Raw genomic sequence first — 22,713 nt, 5'->3', positions numbered from 1 at the left:
TCCACTCACTGCACACATAGTTTGCCCACAGGTTCCCCAACCCCCTCCCCTGGCTGGTTCTGGCTGGTTCCACCTGCTGTACACCTCTCCCCCAATGGTTCCCACTCTCACCTACTTCACTTATCAGGGTCCAGCACTCTATGTTCCTGCTTATCTCCCTCCAGCAGCCGGCTCCAACCTTCACACACCCCTCCCTCCACCTTTACAGCACCAGCGATCCGGGTTCAATTCTGGCCACTGTCCATACGGAGTTTGTACGTTCTCCCCATGTCTGCGTGGGTTTCCTCTGGGTGCTCTGGCTTCCTCCCACATTCCAAAAGACGTACGGGTTAGGAAGTTGTGGGCATGCTATGTTGGCGCCAGAAGCATGGCGACACTTGAGGGCTGCCCCCAGAACACTCTACACAAAAGATGTATTTCGCTGTGTGTTTCAATGTACACATGAACAATAAAAGATATCTTATCTCTCTTGCTCCCCCCTTGCCTGCCTCTATCTATCACCCGTCTGCCTCCATTTCCCAACTCCACTCCCCCCTTCCCATCACGTTTCACCCCTCCTCTATCTACCAACCTGCTGTCTTACCCCACTTCTCCTCTTTATACCGGCCATCTCCCCTCTCAGTCCTGATGGAGGGTTTCGACCCAAAACATGGACAATTCCTTTCCCCTCCACAGATGTTGCTCGACCCGCTGAGCTCCTCCAGCAGATCGTCTGTTGCTCCAGATTCCAACATCCGCAGTCTCTGTGAATCTAAAATTCTAACTGACCGAACAGGAGTGTTGCTTCTTCAAAGAGTTTGGTCGTCATCAAGGGAAGACAGACAGGTCAACTGTACCTGGTGAGGAAGACGAAGATCAGGCCCTCATTGGAAGCAGCTGTCTGGCTCTGGGAGCTGAGGTAGAAATAGATCTCGGCGGCAAACAGCACCAGCCAGAAGACCGTGAAGAGGACGGGCACAGCAAACTGGTTCCACAGCATTATGCCCAAGCCCAGGATCCCGTACAGCTCGCTCTGCTGCGCAAAAATCACAAGGAGTCACCGCCCGCTTTCACCAAGCAGATAATACACACCCAGCTGTCCATCATCTCTCTCAAACCAGCCACCATTCCCTCACTTAAAAATTCCTTTATACAGGACGCGGGCATCGTTGGCAAGGCCAATGTTCATTTGCCCATCCTTAAGTGCCTGAGCACCAAGTGGCTCAGCCAGTGGAGCTGCTGCTTCTCGTCTTAGAGACCCAGGTTTGATCCTGACCTCCGGTGCTGTCCAAGTGGAGTTTACCCATCCTCCCTGATTGCGGAGGCTTCCTCCGGGTGCTCCAGTTTTCCCCCACGTTCAAAAGTCATGATTAATTGGCTATTGTAAATTGTTCAGCACAGACTAGAAGGGCCGAATGGCCTGTTTTGTGCTGTGGTGTTCTATGGTCCTTGGTGTAGGTGGTCAGTAAAATCTTAGGGATTATGGATTATGATCCTCAAGGGTGATCAGGAACAGGCAGTAAATGCCCACATCCCAACAAACTTCTAACTGGAACAGCCAGCTCCAATTTTGTCATGCACTTGTCTCGGGACTCACCCACAAGTAACACCTTAATCACTCTCACCGGACAAGGCTCCAGAAGGGTCTTACCTGCACAATCTCGCGGTAGGCCGACTTGGCCAGGTGGTACGGCACAAACATGTTGCGGAGCAGGAAGTAGATCACCTCAAAGGTGGTGAAGACCATGGTCAACTTGTTGAGGAGGAGGAGAACACCAAGAGGCACCATGCAAAGCCGGGCCAGCAGGGGCAGCAGGTGAGCGCTGAACAACCAGAATGGCTTGGACTTCATGAAGTAGGAACAGAAGGAGGAGACCAAGAGCTGACCTGGGAAGGGCACAAAACAGTCAAGGTTGGAAAATCCTGACCAGATTCACAAAATCCAAGGAGCATTAAAACAGGCCACTTGCTTAATACCAAGCTAGACAAACACCTGTTCTGACAAACAACACTTCGTATTCTGCCTTGGTAGTTGCAACTATATAGGTCCCTGGTCAGACCCCACTTGGAGTACGGTGCTCAGTTCTGGTCGCCTCACTACAGGAAGGATGTGCACAGGAGATTTACAAGGATGTTGCCTGGATTGGGGAGCATGCCTTATGAGAACAGGTTGAGTGAAATCAGCCTTTTCTCCTTGGAGCGACGGAGGATGAGGGGGGACCTGATAGAGGTGTATAAGATGATGAGAGGCATTGATCGTGTGGATAGTCAGAGGCTTTTCCCTAGGGCTGAAATGGTGGCCACAAGAGGACATAGGTTTAAGGTGCTGGGGAGTAGGGACAGAGGAGATGTCAGGGTTAAGTTTTTTTTTTACTCAGAGGTTGGCGAGTGTGTGGAATGGGCTGCCGGCAACGGTGGTGGAGGCGGATACGATAGGGTCTTTTAAGAGCCTTTTGGATAGGTACATGGAGCTTAGAAAAATAGAGGCCTAGCAATTTCTAAGGTCGGGACATGTTCGGCACAGCTTTGTGGGCCGAAGGGCCTGTATGTGCTGTAGGTTTTCTATGTTTCTATGTCTCCAAGCTGACGGCATGAACATCGATTTCGCCAGCTTCCGGTAACCAGTCCTCTCTGTCCCCCAGTTTTCCCTTATCCCACCAGCCCTATCACCCCTCCCCTCTCGATCTACCCATCACTCTCACATTCCTTCCTCCGGTTCCCCTCTGCACTTCCTTCCCTTCATTCTGTGCTCCTCTCCTATCAGATTCCATCTTCTTCAGCCCTTTGTCACTTCCACCGATCACCTCCCAGCTTCTTACATCATTTCCACTCTCTCCCCCCCCCCCAACCCCCCACCTGCCCACCACCCCCCTCTCACCTGGATCCACCTATCACCTGCCAGCTCTTGCTCCACCCCCTCCCTCTTTATACTGGCTATCGCCCCTCTTTCCTTCCAGTCCTGATGAAGGGTCTCAACCCAAAATGTCGACCGTCTATTTCTCTCCACAGATGCTGCCCGACCCACTGAGTTCCTCCAACATTTCATGTGTTGCTCTGGATTTCCAGCATCTGCAGTCTCTCTTGTGTTTGACAAGTAACAATCTGGAGAAGTCTCCCCTGGAGTAAAGAGGTGATTTGGTGTACAGTATCAAACCCACCTTAGATGAGGAGACAAATGGGAGCGGTTCTCTGAGCAGATGGTTCAAGGAGCAGAGCAAACTGAAATAGAGACACAAGGGAAGGGAGGCAACCAACTCATCCATACAGATGGTGGAAACGGAGTGAAGAGTTTCCAAAAGGGAAATGGGATGGACAACGAGAGAATAATTTGCTGTGTTGGGGGGAAGGTGTGAGGGAATAGTTCGGATATTGCTCAATCAGGACTTGGCATGGACTAAGTGGGCTGACCATTACCTTAACGATTCTATGATTCAAGGCTGACTGATGGTTAGCACTGGAGATCTGGCAATACAAAGGGGGGGGGGGGGCCAACTGAGCAGTGATAGCATAATGCCCATGGGGCCGAATGGCCTCGTGTGCTGTACAGGCCTCTCACTTGTAGCATTCACTCATTCTCGTTTCTCAGTGAATTCACACCCCACGTGCAATGACAGTATGGACACCCTACCTGTTAGCGTACTGACAAAGCGTTGGAGAGCAGCCAGGTCCAGAAACACCGCTCCGTCGTACCCGGACTCCACCTCTCGCAGAACATAGTCCCTTTGGAGAGAACACAACAGAAGATCAGCCAGCCAGAATCCCCTGAAAATCCATGAAGCACCTGAGGAAATCTGTTCTTTAAGGCGATATGGGCAGCAGTTTCCCCAGTGATCTGTGCCACACACAAAAAACAGGGACCATTAAAACAGGCCATTCGGTCCAACTAACCCATGCTGGGGTATTATCTTCCAAACCAGCACACTTTCTCCCACGTTTTTAAATGGCTCGCTGTGCATGGATCTATTTTACTTGATACAATGGCTACACAGAGTAATCGGGTCCACATTCCACCTCTCTCGGGGAAGGTTTATTCACAATTATATTCCATCATCATACCGTACAATCATGGTTTTTGCCAGCTAAACCCAGCCACCTGCCTTTTCTTCACAAACGTCATTCCCCGAGGCATAAAACAGTCAATAAACTTTAACTGCTGGTAATTGTCACATGTACATTGAAAAACTTTGTTCTGCATGCCATCCATACAGATCATTTCATCACATCAGTGCACTGAGGTAAAACAAGGGAAAACAATAACAGAATGCAGAATAAAGTGTTATGGTTACAGAGAAAGTGCAGTGCAGGCAGACAATAAGGTGCAAGGGCCACGACAAGGTAGATTGTGAGGTCAAGAGTTCATATTTATTGTATGAGAGATAGAACAATACAGCACAATACAGGCCCCTCGGCCCACCACGTTGTGCCGCCCTTCAAACCACACCTAAGACTATCTAACTCCTTCCTCCCACATATCCCTCTATCTTAAATTCCTCCATATGCTTATCTAACAATCTCTTGAACTTGTCCAATGTATCAGCCTCCACCCCAGGCAGTGCATTCCATGCACCAACCACTCTCTGGGTGAAAAACCTCCCTCTGACATCTCCCTTGAACTTCCCCCCCCAATACCTTAAAGCCATGTCCCCTTGTTTTGAGCATTGGTGCCCTGGGAAAGAGGCGCTGGCTGTCCACTCTATCTATTCCTCTTAATATTTTGTACACCTTTATCATGTCTCCCCTCATCCATCTTCTCTACAATGAGTAAAGCCCTAGCTCCTTCAGTCTCTCCTCATAATCCATACTCTCTAATCCAGGCAGCATCCTGGTAAATCTACTCTGCACCCTTAATAGTTTAATAGTCTTACAACAGCAGGATAGGAGCTGTCCTTGAGCCTAATGGTACGTTTTTTCAAGATTTTGTATCTTCTGCCCGATGGGAGGGGGGAGAAGAGAGAATGTCCAGGGTGGGAAAGGACCTTGATTACGTTGGCTGCTTTACCGAGCAGCGGGAAGTGTAGACAGAGTGAGGGGAGGTGGGTTGGAGGCTAGTTTTCACGATGGACTGGGCTGTGGCCAAAAGTCTCTGCGGTTTCTTACGGGCTTGGGCAGAGCAGTTGCCGTACCAAGCCGTGATGCATCCAGATGGGATGGTTTCTACTGCGCCTCTGTAAAAATTGGTGAGATTCAATGGGGACATGCCAAATTTCCTTAATGTTTCCTTAACCTGTTTCCTTCCACAGAGTTACTGCCTAACTGACTGCTTTCAGCATTTCTTGTTTTTATTTCAGTTCTGCAGCATCTGCAGTTTCTTTGTCTCATGCATGCTAAGTCATTTAATAAGATATTAGCTCCTCTGACCTTGGCTTCAGTTCCATGTTCCTGCCAGTTCTCTTCCACACTTGGCACAGAGGAGAGCTCGTAAGGCCAATACCACGCTCTGATAAGAAAGCCACTGGCACTACGTTTATGATACAACGTGAGATACTTCTTGACCGCACCAGGGATAAATTCAAATTACATTCACCCAACCCAGATTCCTCTGTAGTTCCAAACATCCATCCATCGCAGCATTGAATGACTCGAACTCCACAGTTCTCTAGGGTCGAGAATTCCAAAGATCGACGTAGGTTTTTTTTTGGTTTACAGGGGAGTCGAGATTATGGGGACTCGGCAGGAAGCAAAGAGGTCATCCATTATCCTATCCAGATGCATCACGGCTTGGTACGGCAACTGCTCTGCCCAAGACAGCAAGAAACTGCAGAGAGTTGTGGACACAGCTCAGCGCATCACAGGCATCAGCCTTCCCCCCAACGAGACTTTCTACATCCCTCACTGCCTCAAAAAGCAGCCAGCATAATCTACCTCATTGTGCCCTTGCACCTCATTGTCTACCTGTACTGCACTTTCTCTGTAACTGTGACACTATGTGCTGCATTCTGTTAGTGCTTTTCCCTTGCATTACCTCAAAGTACTTATGTTCTTAAATGATCTGTATGGATGGCTTGCAAAACAACTAAATTTTTCACTGTATCTTGATACAGAAGATATCTATTTATTAGGTCACATGTACATCGAAACACAGTGAAATGCATCTTTTTTTTGCGTAGTGTTCTGCGGGCAGCCCGCAAGTGTCGCCATGCATTACTGAGAATGCTCTGGGGGCAGCCCGCAAGTGTCGCCACTCTTCCGGCGCCAACATAGCATGCCCACAGCTCCTAACCCGTACGTCTTTGGAATGTGGGAGGAAACCAGAGCACCCGGAGGAAACCCACACAGACACGGGGAGAACATACAAACTCCTTACAGACAGTGGCAGAATCGAACCAGGGTCACTGGCGCTATAATAGTGTTACGCTAACCGCTACACTACTAAGTCGAAGAATGAAGAAACAAGTGCAGATTCAAAGGGCGTGGTCTCTGAAGTTGGATCTACACCTAAAAACCATCCAAGACTAACCTGCAGGTCTGGTGTCCGACATACAGAAGCAAGGCTGTCAGCAGGTACAGGTATAGCTTCACCAGGTGCTGGAGGGGTAGCACAAGAACCACCATACCAAGGAGGTGACCTGCAAATCAAGCAGAACAAGGCTCAACAGCAAAGGCAAGGAACTCACTGTCATCAACTCCTGAAGAACTCTCCCACATCTCAAATATTTACCCATCCTTCTCTTAAACAATGCAATGGTCACTGCCTTTGGCAAATCATCCTGTGTTTTATTTCCCCCCAATTTATTCATAAGATATCACTGGATTCTTGCCAGCATTTACCACTTGTTTCATGAGGATAGGCTGAGCGAGCTGGGGCTTTTTCTCTTTGGCGCGAAGAAGGATGAGAGGTGACTTGATAGAGGTGTACAAGATGATAAGAGGCACAGATCGAGTGGACAGTCAGAGACTTTTTCCCAGGGCGACAGTGGCTAACATGAGGGGACATAATTTTAAGGTGATTGGAAGAAGGTATAAGGGGGATGTCAGGGGTACTTTTTTTTTTAAACACAGAGAGTGGTGGGTGCGTGGAACGCACTGCCGGCAGAGGTTGTGGGGGCAGATATATTAGGGACGTTTAAGAGACTCTTAGATAGCCACATGAATGATAGAAAAACAGAGGGCTATGTGGGAGTGAAGGGTTAGATAGATCTTAGAGCAGGATAAAACATCAGCACAACATTGTGGGCCAAAGGGCCTGTACTGGGCTGTAGTCGTCTATGATCTATGAACTGCAGAGGGAAGGGAAGAGTTGGCCTCGTTGGTGGGCCTGGAGTCACATTTTGGACAGACCAGACGACAAAAGATTTCCCTCCCAAGGGAAATTAGAACATAGCAAAATGGGAGGAATAGAGTATTTGGCCTTAGAAGCCTGATCCACCATTCAACATGACCATGGATGATCCTCCATCTCAATACCACGTTGCCAAGCTCTCCCCACACCACTTAATTTCTTTTGAGGCTCAAAATCTACCTTAGTAAATATGTTTAGCGAGGTGGCCTCCACAACCTTGGAATCATAGAAACATACCACTTCAGCCCACCTCATTGATGCCAACCGTGATGTCTATCAAGCCCATTTGCCTGCATTAGGCCCACATCCCTCCAAGCCTTTCCCATCCCAGTATCCATCCAAACGTCTTTTAAACATTGTAATTGCATGTCTCCACTACCTCCTCCGGCAGCTAATTCTGGATAAGCACCACCCTCTATGTAAAAACCTATCCCCCAGATCTCTTTTAAATTTCTCCTCTCTCAGCTAGTTCTAGTTCCAGACCACCCTTCCCCTAGCAAAAGGACTATCTGCGCCCCTTATAATTTTATAAACCTCTGAGGCAATCCCTCAGCCTCCTACCTTCCAGTGAGAATAAGCCCAGCCTTTCCAATCGCTCCTTATAACCACAGCCCTCCATTCCAGGCAACATCGTGGTGAATCTCTTCTGTACTCTCTCTATTGCTACATCCTTCCTGTAGTGTGGTGACCAGAACTGAACACAGTACTCCAAGTGCGATCTAAACAATGTTTTGTATGACTGCAATATGATGTCCCAAGTATTTTACTCAATGCCCTGACCTGTGACGGTGAGCATACCAAATGCCTTTTTTCATCACCCTATCCACCTGTGTTGCCACTTTCAGGGAGCTATGATCTTGTACCAGAAGGTCTCTCTTCTGTGGCAGAAAACTCCACGGTTTCAGCACTCTGAGTGAAGAAATTCCTCCTCATCTCCATCCAAAGTATCGCATCCAGTTTACTGAGACTATGACCCCAGGTTCTGGACTTCATCATCAGGGAAAATATCCTTCCTCCACTGAGACTGTCCACCCCTATCAGAGTTTGTGAAAACCTTTGATTTGATGGTTAAAGTACAGATATTGGCTAATATTATTGTGTGTTAAGGGTTTTTCTCTGTCCTTTTTTTTTTAAACCAAACAGCTTCGATCTTGGTAGTGGGTTTAGATTTTTTTTATAATAAAATTATTCCAATTTAATTGTTATTAACTATCATTTTTGTTTATCAATATGGGGTATTGTGATTTCAAGTATGATCTAACACAATGCATTTTGTAGCATTTTATTTTTTTTCTGATTCATGTACTCTGTACTTTCTATATGGAATCAATAAAAATATTGTAAAGAGAAAAGAAAATTTGCTACACGAGATCATTTCTTATTCTTCCAACTCTGGAGAATACCAACTTAATCTAATCTCTCCTCATACGACAGTAACCACTTTATTCTGCATTGTTATTGTTTTTACCTGCACTACCTCAATGCACTGCTGAGATGAGTTGATCTGTATGGACTGTATGCAAGACAAGTTTTTTCACTGTACCTCGGTACATGTGACAATAATAAACCAATTTACGACCCCAGGAGTCAGTCTGGTGAATCACCATTACACTCTCTTAAACATAAGGAGACCAAAACAGCACACAATACTCCAGGTGTGGTCTCACAAAGGCCTTATATAATTGCCAATGAAAATCCAAAAACTGTGGATGCTGGAATTCTGAAATAAAAACAGAAAATGCTTGAAACACTCGGCAGGGCAGGCAGCATCTGTGGAGGGAGAAACAGTTAATGTTTCAGGTTCTGGAGCCTGTCAGAACTTCTAACACCTGACACCCAAAAGAGACCCATGTATTTTTACTCTGTTTCCTATCTGTCGACTAATTCTCAATCCAAGCCATTACTTCCAACCCTTCTCTTTAAACTAGCATCCCAAACTCATGGGACTTTATCAAAGTCCTTCCAAAAATCCAAATACATCACATCCACTGGTTCTCAGAGAGTCATACAGCACAGAAAGAGGCCCTTCAGCCACCACATCCATGCTGACCATTGTAGTAATACACTTGATACCATTGAAGTGATACACTTTGGGAGATTGAATTCAAAGGCAGAATACAAGGTTAATGGCAGGACTCTTAGCAGTGTGGAGGAACAGAGGGATCTTGGGGTCCACGTCCATAGATCCTTCAAGGTTGCCGTGCAGGTCGATAACGTTGTCAAGAAGGCATATGGAGTGTTGGCCTTCATTAGTTGGGGTATTGTTCAAAAGCCGCGAGGTGATGTTGCAGCTCTATAGAACTCTGGTCAGACCACACTTGGATTATTGTGTTCAGTTTTGGTCGCCTCATTATAGGAAGGATGTGGAAGCTTTGGATTGGGTCCAGAGGAGATTTACCAGGATGCTGCTTGGATTGGAGAGCATGTCTTATGAGAATAGGTTGAGTGAGCTAGGGCTTTTCTCTTTGGAGAGAAGGAGGATAAGAGGTGACTTGATAGAGGTGTACAAGATGATAAGAGGCATAGATCGAGTGGACAGTCAGAGACTTTTTCCCAGGGTGAAAATGGCTAACATGAGGGGACATAATTTTAAGGTGATTGGAGGAAGGTATAAGAGGGATGTCAGGGGTAAGTTTTTTATTAAACAGAGAGTGGTGGGTGCGTGGAACGCACTGCCAGCAGAGGTTGTGGGGGCAGATACATTAGGGACATTTAAGAGACTCCTAGATAGACACATGAATGATAGAGAAATGGGGAGCTATGCGGGAGGGAAGGGTTAGATAGATCTTAGAGCAGGATAAAATGTCGGCACAACATTGTGGGCCAAAGGGTCTGTACTGTTCTATGTAATTATCCATCCACAATAAACCCTTTTACAAGAATTTGGCCCATAGCCTCTTATGCTTTCTATTCTATCAGTTACATCCTCGAAAATCCCAGTAGGTTTCGCAAATAGGTTTGTTGTGCTTTGTTGCCTTTATCAAACAATTTTCTTGTCATAAATCCATGCTGACTTTGTAGTTAATTGTCTTAACTTTGACAAGTTCTCCCTGTGACTGTGTGGGTTTCCTCTGAGGGCTCCGGTTTCCTCCCACATCCCAAAGATGTGCAGGTTAGTGGGTGAATTGTCCGCTGTAAATTGATGCCAGTTTGTGATCCTTTAGCCACGACGACACCGGGGTTAATTTACAGCGGTCAATTAACCTGCCAACACATCTTTGGGATTTGGGAGGAAACCAGAGTACCAATGAATGAACAAACTCCACAGACAGCACCAGAGTCAGACAGCAGAGAAACAGGCCCTTCAGCCCAACATCCATGCTGACCAAGATGCCCATCTAAGCTGGTCCCATTTGCCAGCATTTGACCCATATCATTCTAAACCTTTCCTATCCGTGTACCTGCCCAAGTGTCTTTTAAATGTTGACCCAATATGTTGACTGTCCACTTCCCTCCACACATGCTGCCTGACCCACTGAGTTCCTCCAGCAGCTTTGCACATTGCTTTAAATGTTGTCATTGTACCTCCCTAAACCACTTCCTCTGGCAGCTCGTTCCACATCGAGGTTAGGATTGAACCTGGATCCTGGGAACTGTGAGGTAGCAGAACAAATGGTTCACTCATGTCTTTTAGGGAAGGAAGCCTCATCTGATCCAGACCCAAATGCATCTCCAATCAACACTCCAAGATAGGCGACTGTTAACTGCCCTCTGAAGTGACCCAGTTTTATCCATGCAGATTGCGGCCCTTCAGGAGGGTATGTAAGAATAACCACCAGTTTTGGCCACAGTGGTGATAAGATAAGATCTTTATTAGTCGCATGTACGTCAAAACACACAGTGACACATCTTTTTGTGTAGTGTGTTCTGGGGGCAGCCCGCAAGTGTCACCACGCTTCCGGCACCAACATAGCATGCCCACAACTTCCTAACCCATATATTTTTAGAATATGGAAGGAAACCAGAGCACCCGGAGGAAACCCACGCAGACGCGGGGAGAACGTACAAACTCCTTACAGACAGTGGCCGGAATGGAACCCGGGTCGCTGGTGCTGTAATAGCATTACACTCACTGCTACACTACCATGCCTGCCACAGTTGCTTCCATCAGGATTCATACAGACAAGAGAAGGCAGCAAGCAATCCTTACCCAGGTAGTAGACATTCCACAGGACGTACTTGTACTTGATTAGCATCTCCTCATTCCTGGCTCGGATCTGTTCGGCAAAGAGACCAACGTCCCACTTGTACAGCAACTCCAGCATCATGAGACTGGGGATCCGCAGAACCACATTGGCCACAGTTTCTGCCAAAGGCATCCTCCCAGTTTACTGCAATCTGCTGCTTTATCACCGTGGCCTTTGGGCTGAGTGGTCCCGGGAGTAGGCGGCAGGTGGCCTGTGAACCCCAGTGTGGTGGGGACCAGCAGGTAACATGCACTGGGCTGCTCAAGCCTGTCCCGCATATACCTTGCATTAACAGCCTGCCCTGTATACATTAACTCCTGCATTCACCACCCACGCAGCCTGGGATACACCATCCCTTCAAATCACTGCTCACCCTTTCCTCGCATATACCTACCCACTACTCTCTGTTTGGGCCATGTATGTATGTCCCCCAGAGTCCAGTAAACACCCCACACTGGCAAATAAATACCCCACACCTCACTGCTTAGGCCCTCTATATGCCACAACTGCCCAGTACAAGCCACACAGTACTCTCTCTTTGCCCTGTCTATTCCCCACGCTCACTGTTTAATCCAGTCTACGCACTCTCCCTTTCTCTCTAACCACTTATCCACTCTGTCCTATCTCTCTCTCTGTTCAAAGAAGAATTGAGTCAGTGTTCCTTCTCCAATGCCTCTGGTCAACACCTCCGGTCAACACCTCCCTCTCCCTCCCTTCTGTCCCACACTCCCTCCCCTCCCCTCTCTTCTCTCCCCCCCCTCACTGCGCTCTCTCCCTCCCTCCCTCACTGCCCTCTCTCTCTCTCTCTCACTGCCCTCTCTCTCTCTCTCTCTCACTGCCCTCTCTCTCTCTCTCACTGCCCTCTCTCTCTCTCTCACTGCCCTCTCTCTCTCTCTCACTGCCCTCTCTCTCTCTCTCACTCACTGCCCTCTCTCTCTCACTCACTGCCCTCTCTCTCTCTCTCACTGCCCTCTCTCTCTCTCTCACTGCCCTCTCTCTCTCTCTCACTGCCCTCTCTCTCTCTCTCACTGCCCTCTCTCTCTCTCACTGCCCTCTCTCTCTCTCTCTCACTGCCCTCTCTCTCTCTCTCTCACTGCCCTCTCTCTCTCTCTCTCACTGCCCTCTCTCTCTCTCTCACTGCCCTCTCTCTCTCACTGCCCTCTCTCTCTCTCTCACTGCCCTCTCTCTCTCTCTCACTGCCCTCTCTCTCTCTCTCACTGCCCTCTCTCTCTCTCTCACTGCCCTCTCTCTCTCTCTCACTGCCCTCTCTCTCTCTCTCACTGCCCTCTCTCTCTCTCTCTCACTGCCCTCTCTCTCTCTCTCTCACTGCCCTCTCTCTCTCTCTCACTGCCCTCTCTCTCTCTCTCACTGCCCTCTCTCTCTCTCTCACTGCCCTCTCTCTCTCTCACTGCCCTCTCTCTCTCTCACTGCCCTCTCTCTCTCACTGCCCTCTCTCTCTCACTGCCCTCTCTCTCTCACTGCCCTCTCTCTCTCTCTCACTGCCCTCTCTCTCTCTCTCTCACTGCCCTCTCTCACTGCCCTCTCTCTCTCTCACTGCCCTCTCTCTCTCTCTCTCTCACTGCCCTCTCTCTCTCTCACTGCCCTCTCTCTCTCTCTCACTGCTCTCTCTCTCTCTCTCTCTCACTGCCCTCTCTCTCTCTCTCTCTGCCCTCTCTCTCTCTCTCACTGCCCTCTCTCTCTCTCACTGCCCTCTCTCTCTCTCTCTCACTGCCCTCTCTCTCTCTCTCTCACTGCTCTCTCTCTCTCTCTCTCACTGCTCTCTCTCTCTGTCTCTCTCACTGCCCTCTCTCTCTCTCTCACTGCCCTCTCTCTCTCTGTCCTCTCTCTCTGTCCTCTCTCTCTCTCTCTCTCTCTCTCTCTCTCCTTCCCCACACACCAACCCCTTCTCTCTGCTGCTCTCCCCGGTGTCCGCCCGGCTCTCAGACACCTCCTGCTCCTTCCCCCTCTCACTCACTCAGCACCGCCACTTCCTTCTCTCTGACCCCACCAGCCCCGAGCCAAACTCCTCCCGACCGCCTGGCCGGCTCTGACCAGCCCGTCTCCCTGTCCCTGTCCCGCCCTGTGCCCCCTCAGCTCACCCACTCCCCCAGCGCTGCCACTTCCTCCATTTTCCCTGAACTTTTACCCTGCTGAGGAGGCGCAGCCTGGCCCTGGCCCCGCCCCCCGGCCGCGCCGATTGGTCGCCGCGGGCTCGGGGCTGTACCAACGTTCCAAAGTGTATCAATCAGCGTGAGTGACAATGGAAGGGGCGGGGCTGCGGGGGGGGCGGGGCTGGGGGAGAGGGGGGAGTGAGGGGTAAAAACCGAGGGGGAGAATGAGGGCAAAAACAGGGGGAGTGAGGGGTAAAACAGGGGGAGTGAGGGGCAAAAACAGGGGGTGAGGGGTAAAAAGTGAGGTGGGTAAAAACTGAGGAGAATGAGGGGCAAAAGGGGAGAATGAGGGGCAAAAGCGGGGGAGTGATAAAAACTGAGGGGGTGAGGGGCAAAAACGGGGAGAATGAAGGGGTAAAGCAGGGGGAGAGATTGAGGGGTAAAAAGTGAGATAGAATGAGGGGTAAAAATTGAGGGAGAGAGTGAGGTAAAAACTGAGGGGGGAGTGAGGGGAAAAAACTGAGGGGAGAATGAGGGGCAAAAATAGGGAGCGAGTGAGGGGTAATAAGTGAGGGAGAAAGGGTAAAAACAGGTGGGAGTGAGGGGTAAAACTGAGGGAGAGTGAGTGGTAAAGAGTGAGGAAGAGGGGAAAAAATTGAGGGACAGGGGTAAAAGCAGGGAGAGTGAGGGGTAAAACTGGGGAGAATGAGGTAAAAACTGAGGGGGAGAGAGAGAGGGGTAACAACAGGGAGGAAATGAGGGTTAAAAACTGAGAAGAGAGTGAGGGGCAAAAAGTGAGGGGGAGAGTGGGGGTAAAAACAGGGAGTGTGTGAGGGGTAAAAACGGGAGAGAGTGGGTAAAAAGGGGAGAGGGGCAAAAATGGGAAAATAAGGGTGTGAAGACAATGATGGGTAAAATGAGGGGCAAAAAGCGCAGAATGAGGGTAGAAAACTGTTGGGGAGAGGGGCAAAAATGGGGAGTGTGAAAGGTAAAATCTGGTAGGGAGTGATGGTCAAAAGTTGAGGGGAGAGGGGCAAAAACTGAGGGAGAAAGAGGGAGAAAACAGAGACAGAAATGGGGAGAGTGAGGGTCAAAAACTGGGAGGGGGAAAGTGAGGGGAGGAAACAGGGATGAGAGGAGATAAACTGAGGGGAAAATTAAGAGGAGAGATTTTGGAGTAACTTTATGCAGTTTAATTTACAGGTTGGTGTTTCACTGACCATCTATAATTTCCTTGAAGAAGTTAATGATGAGTTGGCTTCTGCAAGTCCTCTGTGAAAATACTGCCATGCTGCTTTATAAAATTTACTCATTCAAAAGGATCTGGGCTTCATAAGGTTTATAGGGAATACAGACCAGAAAAGAAATACGGTGGGCAAAATGGGACAATGAAATGACCTTAGCAAGTAGGATTAAAGAAAACATTAAAACTTTTTATAAGTATATTAGAAGCAAGAGGACAGCTAAGAAAAGAGTAGATCCCCTTAGGGACCAAAAGGGTAATCTATCTGTGGAGACAGGAGATGTGAGTGAGGTCCTAACTCAATACTTCTCATCGTTATTCACCAGGGAGAAGGATGTGGAGGCTGCAGAGTTAAGGAAGGGGTAGATAGATAGATAGATTTCTTTATTAGTCACATGTACATCGAAACACACAGTGAAATGCATCTTTTGTGTAGAGTGTTCTGGGGCCAGCCCGCAAGTGTCGCCATGCTTCCAGCGCCAACATAGCATGCCCACAACTTCCTAACCCGTACGTCTTTGGAATGTGGGAGGAAACCGGAGCACCCGGAGTAAATCCACGCAGACACGGGGAGAACATATAAACTCATTACAGACAGCTGCCGGAATTGAACCTGGGTCACTGGCGCTGCAATAGTGTTACGCTAACCGCTACACGCTGACATTCTAAAGCATATCTGTATCAGTGCGAGAAATATTGGAGCACATTAGGGTGGATAAATCCCCAGGGCCTGATGGGATCTATCCCAGGGATAAGCCAGGAAACTACAGGCTGGTGAGCCTTACATCAGTGGTAGGGAAGTTGTTGGAAAAGATTCTGAGGGACAGGATATATGTTCATTTGGAAAGGCTGGGATTGGTTCAGAGGAGTCAGCATGGTTTTGTGCAGGGGAGATCACATCTCACAAATCTGATTGAATTTTTTTGAGGAGGTAACTAAGAGCGGTAGACTTGGTTCACATGGCTTCTGACAAGGTCCCGCATGCTAGGCTGGTCCAGAAGGTTGAAGCACAAGTGATCCAATATGTGTTGGCAAACTGGATCCAAAATTAGCTTGGTGATAGGAGGCAGAGGGTAGTGGTGTATGGGTGTTTTACTGACTGGAAGTATGTGACAAGTAAGATACGTATATAAGGTATTAGTCACATGTACATCGAAATGCACAGTTAAGTACATCTTTTGCATAGAGTGTTCTGGGGGCAGCCCACATGTGTCGCCATGCTTCCAGCGCCAACATAGCATGCCCACAACTTCCTAAACCGTACGTCTTTGGAATGTGGGAGGAAACCAGAGCACCCGGAGGAAACCCACGCAGACACGGGGAGAACGTACAAACTCCTTACAGACAGTGGCCGGAATTGAACCCGGGTCGCTGGCACTGTAATAGCATTACACTAACCGCTACACTACCGTGCCTGCCACAGGGATCGGTGCTGGGGCCTTTTTTTTTGTAATATATATCAATGACTTAGATGAGAATGGAGGTGCTCTGATTGGTAAGTTAGCAGATGACATGAAAACTGGTGGAGTTTTAGACAGTGAAAAAGATTGTTTAAGGATATAGTGGGAGATGGATCAGCCGGAAAGTTGGGCAGAGCAGTGGCAGGTGGAATTTAATCCAGACAGGTAATACACTTTGGAAAGGATATATAGAGTAAATGGCAGGGACCTTCGGAGTGTTGATAGCTCGCTGAAAGTGGCAGCACAGGCAGATAATATAGTGAAGAAGGCATTTAGTATACTCGCCTTCATTGGCCGAGGCATTGAGTATGAGGGTGGGGATATCATGTTGCAGCTGTACAAAACATTGGAGTATTGTGTACAGTTCTGTTTGCCACACTACAGGAAGGATGTGGTAGCATGAGAGAGTGCAGAAGAGATACCACAGGATGTTGCCTGAAATGGAGAGCAGTAGCTAGAGAGATTGGATAGGCCTGGGTTTATTCTCATTGAAACGTAGGAGGCTGAGGGATGACCTTATAGAGGTTTTTAACATTACAAGAGGCATAGATAGGATAGTCAGAGATTTTTTTCGGGGCAGGGGAGTCTAGAACTAGAGGGCACAGGTTGAAAGCAAGAGGGGAGAAATTGAAAGGAGATCTAAGGGTAAGTTTTTCCAGAGGGTGGTGGTTATCTGAAACAGGCTGGTAGAGGCTGTTCAATTATAATGTTTAAAAGGCATTTGGACAGGTAATCGGATAGAAAAAGAGTAGAGAGATACGGGTCTAATGGCACGGTAGTGTAGTGGTTAGTGTAACGCTATTACAGCACCAGCGACCCGGGTTCAATTCCGGTCGCTGTCTGTAAGAAGTTTGTACGTTCTCCCCGTGACTGCGTGGGTTTCCTCCGGGTGCTCCGGTTTCCTCCCACATTCCAAAGACGTACGGGTTAGGAAGTTGTGGGCATGCTATGTTGGCGCCAGAAGCGTGGTGACACTTGTGGGCTGCCACCAGAAACACTCTACGCAAAAGATGAATTTCACTGTGTGTTTCAATGTACATGTGACTAATAAAGATATCTGACCTGATCTTATCTAATGCAGGCAAATGGGATTAGCACAGATAGGCATCATGGTCAGCATGGAAGAGGTGGACCGAAAGGTTTCTGTGGTGTACGATTCTATCATTCTAAGGTATCACTGTATCCAAATTTGGTACCTGGGTCAATGATGGGTGAACCATCCAATATTATACTTTTTCTGTGTGAATGTAGTGATTATTATACAAGTGAGAGTCTTGTTGGGCCATTTCAGAGGACAGCTAAGTGACCAACATATCTAGAGTCACACATTGGGAAACCAGATAAGGAAGGGAGATTTCCTTCCCTGAAAGACTTCAGTGAATCCATTGGGCATTTACAACAATCCTGTGGTTTTGTGATCATCATTTCTCAGACATTTTTATTTAAAAAATTAAAGACTATTAAATTTTGGTCACTGCATTATAGGAAGGATGTGGAGGCTTTGGAGAGGGTGCAGAAGAGGTTTACCAGGATGCTGCCTGGATTAGAGGGTATGTGCTATATGAAGAGGTTGGACAAACTTGTTTTCTCTGGAGTGGTGGAGGCTGAGGGGAGACCTGTTAGAAGTTTATAAGATTGAGAGGCATAGACAGACATCTCTTTCCCAGGGTCGAAATGTCTAATGTTAGAGGGCATGCATTTAAGGTGAGAGGGGGTAAATTGAAAAGAGATGTGCAGGACAAGTTTTTTACAAGACAATGGTGGGTGCTTGAAATACAGTGCCAAGGTGGTGGTAGAGGCAGATACAATGGAGGCATTTGAGAGGCTCTTAGATAAGCACATGAATGTGCAGAGAATGGAGGGATATGCACATTGTGCAGGCAGAAGGGATTAGGTAAGAATCAGGTTTATTATCACTGACATACATCGTGAAATTTGTTGTTTTGCAGCAGCAGTACAGTGCAAGACATAAAAATTACTATAAGTTACCAAAAATAAATAAAATAGTGCAAAAAAGGAATAATGAGGTAGTGTTTGTTGGTTCATGGACCGTTCAGAGATCTGATGGTGGAGGGGAAGAAGCTGTTCCTGAATCATTGAGTGCGGGCCTTCAGGAGTGTGTTCCTCCTCCCCGAAGGTAGTAACGAGAAGAGGGCATGTCCCGGATGGTGAGGGTCCTTAATGATGGATGCTGCCTTCTTGAGGCACCACCTCTTGAAGATGTCCTCGAAGGCAGGGAGGGTTGTGCCCGTGATGGAGCTGGCTGAGTCTACAACCCTCTGCAGCCTCTTTCGATCCTGCACATTGGAGCCTCCGTACCAGGCGGTGATGCAACCAGTCAGAATGCTCTCCACCGTACATCTATAGAAATTTATAAGTGTGCCATTAGTTTAATTAGTTCGGCCCAACTGTTCTATTCCACATCAGGCACGGTGGGATTTGAACTCACATCTTTAGGTTGTTTAGTTAAGCATCAGGGTAAGATGACTGCGTGGGTTTCCTCCAGGTCCTCCGGTTTCCTCCCACATTCCAAAGACGTACGGGTTAGGAAGTTGTGGGCATGCTATGTTGGCGCCAGAAGCACGGCAACACTTGCGGGCTGCCCCCAGAACACTCTACGCAAAAGATGGATTTCACTGTGTGTTTCAATGCACATGTGACTAATAAAGATATTTCATGATTTAATATATTTTAAAACAAATCACCAAATCATTGTAGTGCAGAAGGGAGATGTTGAGTCCAGCAGATCTGTGGCAGCTCTTCACAAAGCAATCCCATGTCTCTCACCCCATAGTCCTGCAAACTATTTTCCCTTAACTGCCTACCTAGCTCCCTTTTGAAAGCCCTGGTCGTCTCTCTCTTTCCTCCACCTTTACTGGCATTGAGTTCCCACATGTAACATGGAAAGTTTTTCTTCACATCCCATTGGATCTTTTGCGCATCACATTAAACCTGTGCCTCCGGTCCTTCAACCATCTGCCAATTAGAACAACTTTCCTCTCTTTACACCTTCTAAGCCCATTACATGCTTGTCCACCTCTGCTGTTTTGAACTGAGCAATCCAGCTTCTCTGGTGGATCCATCTAAGCTCACAACTCGTATTATTTTCTGATTACAGTCCCCCTCTGGTTACAAACACCCGCACATACGAACAAGCTGACTGGCGAATTTTCGACTGTACGAAAATTTTCTGCTGGATTTTCAAACAATTTCTGAAACAAGTTAAGCTTCCCTGACTTTATAACAGAGCTTCACCGGTGAGTGTGAGGTGAATCAAGTGGCCAGTGCGGTTGGAGCCTGACCTCATTACTAAATGCAGCCGAGACGGAGGTGATTAGTGGTTTTAGCCGCTGTGCTGGCAGTTCAGAATCAGATTTATTATCACTGACATATGATGTGAAATTTGTTGTTTTGTGGCAGCAGTACAGTGCAAAGATATAAAATTACAATACATTACAAAAATTAGTGCCGAAAAAAGGAATAACGAGGTAGTGTTCATGGGTTCATGGACCAATCAGAAATTTGATGTCGGAGGGGAAGAAGCTGTTCCTGAATCACTGAGAGTGGGTCTTCAGACTCCTGTACCTCCTCCCTGATGGTAGTAACGAGAAGAGGGCATGTCCTGGATGGTGAGGGTCCTTAGATGGATGCCGCCTTCTTGAGGCACTGCCTCTTGAAGATGTCCTTGATGGTTGTACCCGTGATGGAGCTGGCTGAGTCTACAACCTTCTGCAGCCTCTTGCGATCCTGTGCATTGAAGCCTCCATACCAGGCAGTGATGCAACCAGTCAGAATGCACTCATTCTCCTACATTCCAAAGAATAAAGACCTAGCCTGGCTAATCTCTCCCGAAACTTTGCCCCCTAGTCCTGGCAACATCCTTGTAAATCTTTTCTGCATTCTTTCCAGTTTAACCACATCTTTCCTATACAGTGACCAAAACTGGAATGAAAGGGCTTACGTATGATGAGCGTTTGTCGGCTCTTGGACTGTACTAACTGGAGTACGGAAGAATGAGAGGAGACCTCATAGAGACATTTAAAATGTTGAAAGGACTGGACAGAGTAGATGTGGCCAAGCTGTTTCCCTTGGTGGGTGAGTCCAGGACCAGAGGGCACAATCTTAGAATTAGAGGGTACAGGTTTAAAACAGCGATGAGGAGAAATTTCTTTAGCCAGAGGGTGGTGAATTTATGGCATTCCTTGCTACGTACAGCAGTGGAGGCCAGATCATTGGAGGCATTTACATAAGAGATAGATAGATATCTAAATACTCGGAGTATCAAGGGATATGGGGATAAGGCCGGAAATTGAGGTAAGGTTTTTTTTGGCCCCCCCCCCCCAATTTCTCATTTCTTTTTTCCTTTTCTTTGGAGCAGACTTGATGGGCCGAATGGCCTACTTCTGCTCCCTTGTCTTATGATCTTGTGAACTGTACACAGTACTCCAAGTGCAGACTCACCAACGACTTATACAACTGCAACATAATGTCCCAACTCCTACACTAAAATGCCCTGACTGATGAAGACCAGTGGGCTAAATGCCCTTTACACCACCCTGTCTACCTGTGACGCCACTTTCAATGAACTATGCACTTGTACTCCTAGGTCCCTCTGTTCCATTACACTCCCTAGTGCCCTACCATTCATGGTACAAGTCCTATGCTGGGTTGACTTTCCAAAATGCATCACCTCACACTTATCTGTATTGAAATCCATTTGCCACTCATCAGCCCACTTCCCCAACTGATCAAAATCCCCCTGTATCCTGATAACCTTCTTCACTATCAACAACACCTCCTAATTTCATGCCATTCACAAAATGAATCATAAGGGTCCCACCACAGACCCCTGCTGCACACTAGCAACTGGCCTCCTTTCCGAGAAACAACCTTCAACCACCACCCTCTGCCTCCTACCTCTGAGCCAATTTTGAATCCACCTAACTAGCTCTCCCTGGATTCCATGGGACCTAACCTTCCAGACCAGCAGGACCTTGTTGAAGGCCTTGCTAAAGTCCAAATAGACAACAACCTTACCTTCATCAGCCTTCATCAACCACGACTTTCCACGCACAAAGCCATGCTGACTCCTCCTAATCAGACTCTCTCTACCCAAATGCTGGTAGATCCTGTCCCTCAGAATTCCCTCCCAGTTATGTTCCCACCACTGATGTCAGGCTGACTGGCCTGTAGATTCTCATGCTGTTCCAGGGTTACGTAATGAGTTAAAAAACTGCTTTCAAGATCCATGTCCCTCTTATTCCTTCTGTTCTCCTCCGGTGAGGTGGTACCATAAGGATGATCCATTCCAACCCTGGACTGAAAGGCCTGGATAGAGTGGACGTGGAGAGGATGTTTCCATTAGTAGGAGAGTCTAGGACCAGAGGGCACAGCCTCAGAATAAAATGATGGCCCTTTAGAATAGAGATGAGGAGGAATTTCTATTCTAAAGGGAATTCATTGCCACAGACGGCTGTGGAAGCCAAGTCATTGGGTATATTTAAAGCAGAGGTTGATAGGTTCTTGACTAGTAAGGACATCAAAGGTTACAGGGAGAAAGCAGGAGAATGGGGGCCGAAGGGCCTGTACTGTGCTGTAATGTTCTATGTTCTATGTTTTAATGGGCTCGAGAGGGAATAATAACGCAGCCACGATTGAATGGCAGGACAGAACTCGATGGGCCAAATGGGCTAATTCTGCTCCTTTGTCTTATGGTCTAACCCCAACCCACTACATGTGCCTTCATACCGTAGTAGCTGGACTACTGGTTGCTACAGTGCCACCTTCACTTTCCCCTTCACCAATAGTGCAATGTCCAAGTTATTGGTACTGATCCAAATGGATACAAGGAGCTTGGAGTTAATCATTAGGACTGTGTCCTTTGGGGCTTGCCCATTCAAATGCCTGTTTCAAGTCATGGAGTCATAGAGTAATACAGCATGGAAACAGGCCCTTCAGCCCCACCCAGCCATGCTGACTACTGTGCCCACTAAGCTAGTCCCATTTGCCCACGCTTGGCCCATATCCCTCTAAACTTTTCCTATCTATATACAAATATCTTTCTGATGTTATTATTGTACCTGCCTCAACTACCTTCCCTGGCAGCTTGTTCTATGTATGCACACTTTGCTCCTCAGGTCTTTTTTAAATCTTTTCCCTCTCACCTTAAATCTATGCCCTCTAGTTTTTAGTTCCCCTTCTCTGGGTAAAAGACTATATGCCTTCTCCCTATCTATATCCCTCAATGTTGATTGCTCTTGACAGTACATGCAAGAAGCTCATTCCTCACATTGGTCTCAGAACCAAGCCTCAGCACCTTCACTGCCTTAACCTAAGCCTTGAGTTATTTATTATTACCACAGAGACAGCCAGTTCTTCTGCCTACCAATGAGGCCTTGGATGTCAGTGAACATGTCTTAGAGTTGATCCATTGTTTCTAATCTCACTCCTACCA

At 47.6% G+C, this 22,713-nt stretch overlaps 1 protein-coding gene across 3 annotated transcripts in view; it reads right to left on the bottom strand.

Moving 5' to 3' along the window:
• Nucleotides 1-12,158, bottom strand: part of LOC127587416 (RING finger protein 145-like) — a 28,420-nt gene extending 16,262 nt beyond the window's left edge. Inside the window, exons 1-5 of one of the 3 annotated variants that reach the window (XM_052045716.1) lie at nucleotides 11,409-12,158; nucleotides 6,437-6,545; nucleotides 3,608-3,699; nucleotides 1,631-1,866; nucleotides 837-1,015 (exon numbers count right to left, since the gene is read on the bottom strand). In XM_052045716.1, the coding sequence (XP_051901676.1) occupies nucleotides 837-1,015; nucleotides 1,631-1,866; nucleotides 3,608-3,699; nucleotides 6,437-6,545; nucleotides 11,409-11,577 (785 nt within the window). In that variant the 5' untranslated portion in view covers nucleotides 11,578-12,158. The remainder of the gene's footprint in view (nucleotides 1-836; nucleotides 1,016-1,630; nucleotides 1,867-3,607; nucleotides 3,700-6,436; nucleotides 6,546-11,408) is intronic. The other 2 variants (XM_052045724.1, XM_052045734.1) reach the window with 2 other exon arrangements.
• Between the last annotated feature and the right edge of the window lie 10,555 nt (nucleotides 12,159-22,713).

The sequence above is a fragment of the Pristis pectinata genome, chromosome 2 (assembly GCF_009764475.1).
Source record: "Pristis pectinata isolate sPriPec2 chromosome 2, sPriPec2.1.pri, whole genome shotgun sequence".
Taxonomy (NCBI): Eukaryota; Metazoa; Chordata; class Chondrichthyes; order Rhinopristiformes; family Pristidae; genus Pristis; species Pristis pectinata.
The sequence above is the reverse complement of the archived record's forward strand: the minus strand, read 5'-3'. Positions and strand labels throughout refer to the sequence as shown.